We start from the raw sequence: 10,402 nt of genomic DNA, 5'->3' as shown, positions 1-10,402 counted from the left end.
CCCATTCCCCCTTGAGCTGGTAAATTACTAATGCAGAGTCCCCGTATACCTCTAGCACCTTAATTTTCCGCTTTATGGCTGCCCGAATGCCCATAATGCAAGCTTCATACTCAGCCATATTATTTGTGCAGTCAAAGTCCAATTTGCTAGTGAAAGGATAATAATCTCCACTAGGGGACACGAGTACTGCCCCAATTCCGTTGCCTATAGCATTTGAAGCTCCGTCAAAACTCAACTTCCAAGGACCACCTTCTTGGAAATCTTTCTTTACGGTTGCGGCATACATCAAATCCTCATTTGGGAAATCGAAGTTCAATGGCTCATAATCATCGAGAGCCCTACTTGCTAGGAATTCCGCTATTGCACTCCCTTTGACCGCCTTCTGGTTCACATAGACTACGTCAAATTCAGATAGAAGAATTTGCCATCGAGCCATTCTTCCATTCAGAGCGGCTGACTCCATCAAGTATTTCAGAGGGTCTAATTTGGAGATTAACCAGGTCGTATGGTACAACATGTACTGTCTCAGTCTCCGAGTTGTCCAAATTAAAGCACAACATAATTTCTCGATTGGCGAATATCTTGTTTCGCATTCGGTGAACTTCTTACTGAGATAGTAGATCGCTCTTTCCTTTCGTCCTGATTCGTCATGTTGACCAAGCACGCATCCCATGGAATTTTCAAATACTGCCAAATACAGTATGAGCGGTTTGTCTGGGCAGGGTGGCATCAGTACTGGGGCGTTGGATAAGTAATGTTTGACTTTTTCAAAAGTTTTTTGACATTCCTCATCCCATACACCTGGATTATGTTTCTTGAGGAGGCGAAATATGGGGTCGCATTTCTCAGTTAGCTGTGAGATGAACCGAGCAATATAGTTCAGCCTTCCTAGAAAACCTCGAACCTCCTTTTGAGTACGCGGCGGGGGTAATTCTTGTATTGCTCTTACTTTGTCAGGATCAATCTCAATTCCTCTTTCACTGACCACGAATCCAAGCAATTTTCCTGATCTGACCCCGAATGTGCATTTTGCTGGATTTAGCTTTAGCTGAAATTTCCTCAATCTCGTAAATAATTTCTTAAGGACCTGCACATGTTCCTTTTCTGTTTTAGATTTTGCAATCATGTCATCAACATAGACTTCTAACTCCTTATGCATCATGTCATGGAACAGTGTTACCATGGCCCTCTGATACGTTGCCCCTGCATTTTTCAACCCAAATGGCATCACCTTATAACAAAAAGTTCCCCATAGGGTTATGAACGTAGTTTTCCTCATATCCTCGGGATGCATCTTAATTTGGTTATATCCCGAGAAGCCATCCATGAAAGAAAACAGCGAATGTCCTGCTGTATTGTCTACCAAGGCGTCGATATGCGGCAAGGGAAAGTTATCTTTTGGGCTAGCCTTATTTAGATCTCTATAATCCACACACATTCGTACCTTCCCATCTTTCTTAGGGACAGGAACAATGTTAGCTACCCACTCGGAGTATTTGACCACCTTCAGGAACCCAGCGTCGAATTGCTTTTGCACCTCTTCTTTTATTTTTAACACGATATCAGGCCTCATTCTTCGGAGTTTTTGCTGAACTGGTTTGCAATCCTCCTTTATAGGAAGTCGGTGAACCACGATGTCAGTACTTAACCCCGGCATATCTTGGTATGACCATGCGAAGACATCTTTGAACTCTCGCAGCAATTCAATGAGGTCTTGTTTTACTTCTTCAGCTATGCGGGTACCAATCTTTAACACCTTTCCCTCTTCCAAGATCACTGTCTCTATCGTCTCTTCGTGGGGTAGAATCTGTTTCTCTTCCTGCTCTACCATTCTCAACAAGTCCGGAGATAGGTTGCAATCTGTGTTATCTTCAAAATCTTGAGATTCCTCTGGACACATATCTCGTTCAAAAAGATTTTCTAAGTCCATAGTAGAGTCACTCATATCATTGATATCTTGGGACCTGTTATAGGTATCAAAGAATGTACAGGGAATGTATGAATTTAAGGATTCTTATTTAGTATGACCATGAATGTATGAAAAAAAGAATTTGAAAAGAATATATACTCAAAATGCGAAGATATATTTCATTGAAATCACAATGTCCACATATAAGCCTATTTCAGTTCACAAAAGTTTTCATTTTCTCTAGGCTTAGAACAATTAATGTTTTGAATATTACTCTGGAAAAGCTCTAAAAACTTCAGGCATTTCTTCCGCAGTCCAATTGTTTAAAACACTCCCAGGTTCAACGGGATAGATGCCTGACGTACTTCCTCCTTCAAATTCTTCTTCACATATGGCATTGATGCTTAAGTTTCTTAACATTTCCTCTGCGGTCTTCTTTCTTGGAGCCCTCAGTTCAGAATACATAGTTCCTCCCGACATGAATGTCCTGGATATGTGGGGGAAAGCCATAGGTTCCCAGTCGACTTCTTTTCCGTTCAAACGCGCTTCCTTCTATCTTGTCTCTTTTCTAACTCTTTCCTTCTCTGTTTGGTATTTGGTTTAAATCCTAAACCAAAACGATCTTGTTTGTATTTCACTACTGGTGCCCCCATCCTTCCCTGAAGGCATCTTCCAAGTCCTCTTCCAGGCACAGCTCCTTTCCCAACTGTCGCTTGTAATCCCATCCTTGTGGCTTTAGACATGCTGGGCGTCGGAATCTTCTTTCCCCCTATGACAAAGGTTGCATTTACGAACTCCAAAGATCGAAAAGAACATTCAACTGCCTCGTCGTCTATTCCCAAATATGGTGTATCATTGGTTACCAATGCAATGATATCTTCCTCGGCGTCAATTGTAATTAACCGGCCTTCTATTACCAATTTTAACTTCTGGTGCAATGATGAAGGCACCGCCCCTGCCGAATGAATCCAGGGTCTTCCTAATAAGCAATTATATGACGGCTTGATATCCATCACTAGGAAGTCCACATCGTATGTATTTGGGCCAATTAAAAGAGGTACTTCTATTCTTCCTATCACCTTTCTTTCGGTACCATCAAATGCTCTCACTATATTTTGGCATGATCTCATGTGAGAGTTATCCACCGGTAACCTACTTAAGGTAGATAGGGGTAAAACATTCAAGGCTGATCCATTGTCAATTAGCACTCCAGCTAACATATACTCCCCGCAACGAGCAGTGATGTGTAATGCTTTGGTAGATCCTCTTCCCCCTGGCGGTATTTCATCATCATTAAAAAAGATGAAATTATCGGCATTGATATTATTAACCAAGCGGTCCAACTTATTCACCGAGATATCTTTAGTGACATAAGTTTCATTTAGCACCTTAATCAACGCATTACGATGTATCTCTGAACTTATAAGCAACTCAAGTACGGAGATACGAGCCGGTTGCTTATGTAATTGTTCTACCACGCTGTACTCGCTATGTTTCAAGAATTTTAGAAATTCTTTGGCTTGATTTTCAGTTACCGGCTGATTGACACTCGATTCAATTTCGTCTGTTTTTGTTTTTCCTAGCTCAACTGCTAAAGCTTTTTCTTTTCCAGATTCCACTATCGCGTCTGCCGGATCATAGCGCTTTCCACTTCGTGTATAGAATCCTTCCTTCTTTTCTGAAGCATTTACCGAGCTCTCTTTTCCTGGAATCGTCACATTGCAATCGTAACTCCAAGGAACCTTTTTGTTATCCTTGTAAGGAAAGGATACAGGTTTTTGGATTATAACTTTTGGCCCTATTTGTATTCCAGATTCTTTGTTCATTGGCTTTGAAATGATAACCACTGGATGACGAAGCTCTTGGGTTCTCCTTGCAGATCCTTCTCCTGTAGCACAAACTTCTTCCTCTTTTAACCCTTTGATTTCTTCATAAAACTCCATTTCTTTGCTATCCATAAAGTTTTGCACCACGATTCTGAACTCGGTGCATTCCTGGATGTCATGATCTTCTTCTGCGTGGAACTCACAAAATCTCTTTGCTTGTTCAGGCCTTTCTATCGAATCTTGCTTGATAAGACCTCTTTTTACCATTTGTTTCCAAACCCATCCAAGAGGGGTTTTTATCTCTGCCACGTTGGCTTTGACTCTTCTTCCTTCATTCTCACTTATCGCGTTTACCCTATTATCGTCATGATTGGGCAACGGATTTTCTGCTACATTTGGCCCCGATGAGTCGCCAATCTTTACGATCCCCATATTGATAAGTTTCTCCACTAACTTCTTGAATGCAGTGCAGTTCTCAATCGAGTGCCCCTTAATCCCCGCGTGGTACTCGCATTGGGAGTTTGTGTCATACCATTTGGGGTACGGAGGTTGCATGGGTTTTAGGTAAAATGGAGATACCACATGTGCATCAAATAAATTCTGATACAATTCTTTATACGTCACCGGGATGGGTGTGAATTGAGGTCTTTCTATATTTGGCCTTGAATTGGACTCCCGTCTCGAAGAACCTTGCTGATTAGTGGTTGTTGCTCTGGCTTGTCCCACCGTGATTGATCTAGAATGGTCCTTGTTAAACATGCTTGTGTTGTTTATCTCATGCTCCTTCTTTCTCGGTGCTGACCTTTTAGCACTTTCTCCTGCTTCTATCTTGCCACTCCTTATGGCATTTTCTATCATTTCTCCAGACATCACTATGTCTGAAAAGCTTTTGGTGGCACTACCCAGCATGTGATTGAGAAATGGAGCTTTCAAAGTATTGATAAAAAGCATGGTTATCTCTTTTTCTAAAAGTGGTGGTTGAACTTGTGCTGCTACCTCCCTCCATCTTCGAGCATACTGGCGAAAGCTCTCATTAGTTTTCTTTTCCATATTTTGCAATACAATTCGATCGGGTGCTATGTCCATCACATGTCTGTACTGTTTTATAAAGGCCTGCGCCAAATCTTTCCAAGAGTGGATTTCAGCTCGACTCAATTGATTGTACCATCTAGCCGCTGACCCGATCAAACTATCCTGAAAACAGTGAACCAACAGCTGCTCGTTGTTGATGTACCCGGTCATTCTTCGGCAAAACATAGTGATATGAGCATCGGGACAACTTGTCCCGTCATATTTTTCAAACTCCGGCATTTTAAACTTAGGAGGGAGGATTAAATCAGGCACCAAGCTCAGATCTTTAGCGTCCATTCCTCGGTGGTAATCAGCACTTTCCATGGCCTTAAACTTTTCCTCCAGCCATTTACATCGGTCTTCCAATTGCTTTGACAGATCCACTTTCGTCTTTTCCACTTCTGCCACGTCATCGAGGTCAGGGACTATGAGATTGGTGGGATTCTCTCCGGAATTGTTACTTATTCCGATTGGAGGACTCGTTTGGAATTGTTGGGGTCTAATTGTAACAGAGGGTCTTTGTGGATACATTTCAGCTTGAGTATGCGCGTGCAGAGGGGTAAAGCCTGGAGGGTAAAGGGGTTCATCACTATTTCCTTCTTCAACATTAACAATAGGGTCCTTTCCCTTGTCTTTTCCTCCTTTCAACAGTTGCGTTAACTTTGCCATCATGTCGTCTTGGGATTCTCGCATCTCTCGCTGAATCTTTTCCAACCGCTCTTCTATCTGATCTTGCATATCTCTTTGGAGCTGCTCAAGTTTTTCTAGTCTTTGATCCATGTTCTTGACTTCGCTCGAGTTCCGTAAGAGTGACGGTTTTCCAGGTTAACTGAAATAATTTTATTTAGTTAGGGTCTTTTAATGGTCATTAATGCATATAATGCAATGCATGAAATGAATGCAAAAGGCGTTAATTCTAGTTCAATTTCATTATGAAAACTTTACTAGAAAATAAACTTTTTTACATAAGGTGGATTACATATACGACTTAGCCCTAAAACTCAAAATTCTAATCCTCCTAAGCAACGAGGCTAGCTCCTGTCCTCGACTCGACTCTAATTCGTACTTCACGCTTAACACATCAGCTTGTACTGCTAACGTCTGCAAGTGATCAGCCACCTCTCGGATTTGAAGCACGGCTTCTCCCATGATTTGATCTCTATCTCTTACTTGGTTCTGAAAGTAGTGCAACTGCTCGGTTTGACGATCTTCATTAGATCTCATGTGCTCAATCCGCATCTCGCAACTTCGCAATGCTGCTTCTAACTCTTCAATTCTTCGTTTCATCTCTTCAATTCTACTTAGGCTTGCTTTTAATTCCATCACAGAATTTCGATTTCGATGCCGATGGAGAGATTCTTCTAACTCGGACACTCTATTTTCTAGTTCCCCTTTTTCTTTCTGATTCTCTGACAGACTCTTCTTTAAAGTCTCGTTCTGGGTTTGAACTTCTTGAAACCTGTTTCCCATCTATCAGCTTTGTTCTTTTCTTCTTGAACTTCCTTGCGCCATTGTTCAGAAGTCTTTCCCAACCCGGCGGTTCTCATTGATGATCGCAACTTCTTGTAATCTGTTTTCAGACTGTCCAGATCTTCTTCAGCCCTAGCTTTTCCTTTTCTTAATCGCTCCATCTCGAGCTTCTGGACATCTACATCCAACCTTAAGTTTGTTTTTTCTTCCTCCATTTGCTCTATCTGTTTTTCCAACTCTGCATTTCTTCTTTCAAAATCTTGCTTCAAAATTTCTAGTTCAGAAGGGATGACCCGTAAGTGCTCCTCTATCGAATGACTGCCTTCGGGGCTTGATTTGGGGACATTGTCATTGATTCTTCTGACCCTCCATTCTTCATATTCGGGGGTTGTCATTGGTCCTACAGCTAATCGCTTCATTTGGCGAGTCTGATTCCACGCATTGGATATCTCTCGAATCCTCTTTTTGTAGCCATCACCCCCATACGAGAATTCACACTCGGCCAGCCCCTGGGTTGCGGGTATAAACTGTCTTGATCTGTACTGTCTGAGCACTAATAACGGGGCATAGCCAATAGCTCCCCAGATTCCAAGCAAAGGGACCCAATCAAAACTACCGCATCGGTACAAAATTTCGTCTGGAAGTAACCACGGAGCTCTCCATTCAATGTCTTCTTCATGCAAGTTTTGAAGAATTGCCATCCATTTTTCCATTGAAATGTCGTCCCTTCTCGGTGTAGCTATCATCTCCTTTAGCGGCGAATAGTTTTCAGAGAAGACCCGATATGACACCTTATCCACTTTCCAAAAATGACTGTGGAACCACGCAAGTAACAACTGTGCACATCCAATGAACCTGCCTTCGCCCGCTCGCCGACAGGTACTCAATGATCTGAATGTCTCCGCTAAAATTGCTGGAACCGGGGTAACTCCTTTATCAAGGCGGTCGAACAAATCAGTAACCGCCTCATCAATATGCCCCAAAGCTCTAGGAAAGATAACTAAGCCATATATGCTTAGGGCGAAGATATCTACCCTCTTTTTTATATCCGGGTGCACCAAAGCCACATCTTTCAAACTCCTCCAAGAAATGCACTTGTTATCCCCTTTTTGTTTAATTCGGGCCGTAACCCACTGCTCACTCATGCCTGTTATGTTCATTAACCTTCTCAAAAAGGGTACATTTGCGGCTCTTGAGTAGATTCTGTCGACTTGACTCTTTGAACACCGAAGTAAAGCCATATATTCTTCTATCGTAGGCACCAAGTCAACTTTCCCGAACGAAAAACAACTATAGGCGGGATTCCAAAATTGTGCGAGAGCCCGGAATAGGTGCTTATCTACCTTCATATCTAGCAGGTACGGCAAGTCCCCGTAATGGGAATAAAACAACTGTCTGGCCTCCTCGTCCCAATGGTCCCAAATTCCTTTCAACTCTTGTAAATCGTTCTGGGTTATGCTGATGCGGGTAAAGTCCCATAGCTCTGATATATATCCTTCAGCCAAACTATCCCCTTTCTCTTGCTGTGTCGTTTCCGACCAAATTCGGACTGCCGCATTATCTTCCACCTTATCAAGAAACCTTCTTTCCATGATAAGCTTTCTTTCTAGAAACCGAATATGAACCAACGCCTTGAAATAATGAAATGCCATGCAGTTGAAATGTCATGCATCCAAAGTAAAACAACAAATATCAGTACCAGATATAAACATATAATCCAAGACAATTCAAAAAGAATAAAAGCACATCAGGGTATCTACTAGGGTTTGGTGTAGTTCTACTTAAGGTGAGTTCCTAAGGTTTACTACATGGGGTTTGGTTCTAAAGCAAAGGTACCCGAACCAGCAGATTCCTCGATCTTCACCCATTATAGGCTCATATAGACCGAGTTCGGTTCAGGGGAATACATTTCCCTATGGCTGCACGGAGATGAAAATCTCACGAAGACATAGGTACGGATGTATCCCGAAAGCGATCCACTATCCTGCACGGAGGTGAAAACCTCACGAAGGAGTAGCTTCTCACTCCCACTTAAAAGGTGTGACCAACGGTCATGCAATGCAATGCAAAGATATAAAAGTTTAAAATACGAAACATGATGAAAACTATAGCTCAAAACAAATGAAATGCAATGAGAAGATCGTATATTTAAATCAAATTTTCAACTTTCGACAAAAAGACAAAAATAATCAACTCGTGGCTTGACTCACTTATTTTGAAAAAGTCCCCAGTGGAGTCGCCAAGCTGTTGACACCATTTTTTGGATGAAAACGGGGTCGACTTGGATTTTGAAAAAAAGAATGAAAACGGGAGTCGCCACCAATCCTTTTTTGACGAGGTGTGATTGGGTCACCTCAAAAGGTGGTTGTTTTTAATAAATGATTTAATTTTATTAAAACAACGATTTTGGTCTACGAAATTCAGAAAAATGAGTTCGGGAGTCGGTTACGCACGAGGAAGGATTAGCACCCTCGATACGCCCAAAATTGGTACCTAGTTGATTAATTAGTGTCTTAGTGTCGAAAATTTGAAAACTTGAAAGAATTTAAAATACGATCCCTCTTTGTAAAGAAAATGCTCAAATGTTAAGGACCTTCTCGTCTCACAATATAAATGTCACATCCAGTAAGTTAGGACACGACATCTTGAATTTTCGAGAACGAGCTTGCCTTTTATATAAAAATTCGTGTATTTCAAAAGGTTATTCAGTTAGTTAAGGTGAACGAGGAAAATCGAAACCCAGTAAGTTAGGGCACGTTTCCTCGAATTCCCAAACACCGAATATTGCCTTTACTTGCAAAAATCTTATTTCGAGGTAACGAAATGCCATACCCAGTAAGTTAGGGAACAACACCTCGTATCTCCGAGAATAAGCATTTTTCAAAACTCATGTCACGATTTAAAAGAGTATTCCGTTATTTAGGTTAAAGGAGAAAAATCGAAACCCAATAAGTTAGGGCACGATTGTCTCGAATTACCAAATACGGAATATTACTTTTATGAAAGAATTATTATTGGGTTGGATATAATGATAATAAGAATAATATTAAAGTAAAGTAAACAATAATACTATATATAAATGTATATATATATGTATATAATAGAAATACACACTACTATATAATAATAATAAATATAGAAATACAAAAAGCAAATATAATAAAATATTAAATTAAAGTAATAAAAAATAATACTATATATAAAATATATATATACATAAAAATATACACTAATATATAATAGTAATAGTGATAGCAAAAATAATAAAAATATAAGTAATATTAATAATATATTAGAATACAAAAGTAAAGTAATAACAATAGGGGTGATAATAATAATAATACAAACAATAATACATATATATAATAATAGTAGTTAGAAATAAAAAATAATAAAAGTAACAATAATGATAGTAATAATATAAATAAATATGGAGAGGGCATATATAATATAATAATAATATAAAAATAATATATACATGAGAAATAATAATAATATAAATAATAGTAAAAATAATAAATAATAAACAAAGCTCTCAACTCTCTTTCTCCCTCTTTCTAAATCCGGCCGTTGGTCCGGCTTTGCTTCGGTCATGGACCCCACGGCCGCCATCGGCGCCACCGTACACGGCGCCGGACCTCAAAAAAACCTTTTTCGATAATGAAAATATGGGTAAGCTTTTACTTTTATTTTACTTTCGTATAAAAAAACAAAATAAAATTGAAAGGAAAACAATAAACAAACAAAGAACTAAAGATAAGAATAGACAAAAGAAACCTCTTTTGCTTTGATCTTTGATTAATCTCCAAAAACTAGCCTTTCCAAGAAACAAAAATAACCTTTTTTTACAAAAAAACCCAAAAAAAAAAAACCTCCTCCAAAACAAAGAACAATCCTTCTCCAAAAAACCAAAAACCCCCCTAAAACAAAGTCTTGAATGGCTTTTATAGCCAAATTTTACAAGTGGAGTGGTTGGGGTGGTTTAGGTGGCCAAGGGTGGTGGAGTTGGTGGCTAAGGTGGGTGGCCAACAAAGGTGGTGGAGTAGGTGGCCAAGGTTTTTATTTATTTATTTATTTTTTTGTGTTTGGGTTGGGATTAGGTTGGGTTTGGTTGGGTTAAGGTTGG

The 10,402-nt window shown here is 39.9% G+C and overlaps 1 protein-coding gene across 1 annotated transcript; it reads right to left on the bottom strand.

Annotated features, from left to right (window-relative positions):
• Positions 1-1,946: 1,946 nt before the first annotated feature.
• LOC107894412 (uncharacterized) lies at positions 1,947-5,586 on the bottom strand. Its single transcript, XM_041112043.1, has 5 exons — positions 4,315-5,586; positions 3,754-4,152; positions 3,445-3,663; positions 2,551-3,297; positions 1,947-1,964 (listed from the first exon to the last, which is right to left on the bottom strand). The coding sequence occupies exons 1-5, from the start codon at positions 5,584-5,586 to the stop codon at positions 1,947-1,949; spliced, it is 2,655 nt and encodes an 884-aa protein (XP_040967977.1).
• Positions 5,587-10,402: the final 4,816 nt, after the last annotated feature.

The sequence above is a fragment of the Gossypium hirsutum genome, chromosome A05 (genome assembly GCF_007990345.1).
Source record: "Gossypium hirsutum isolate 1008001.06 chromosome A05, Gossypium_hirsutum_v2.1, whole genome shotgun sequence".
Lineage (NCBI taxonomy): Eukaryota > Viridiplantae > Streptophyta > Magnoliopsida > Malvales > Malvaceae > Gossypium > Gossypium hirsutum.
Note: the sequence above shows the minus strand (reverse complement) of the source record. Positions and strands in the feature narration are given on the sequence as shown.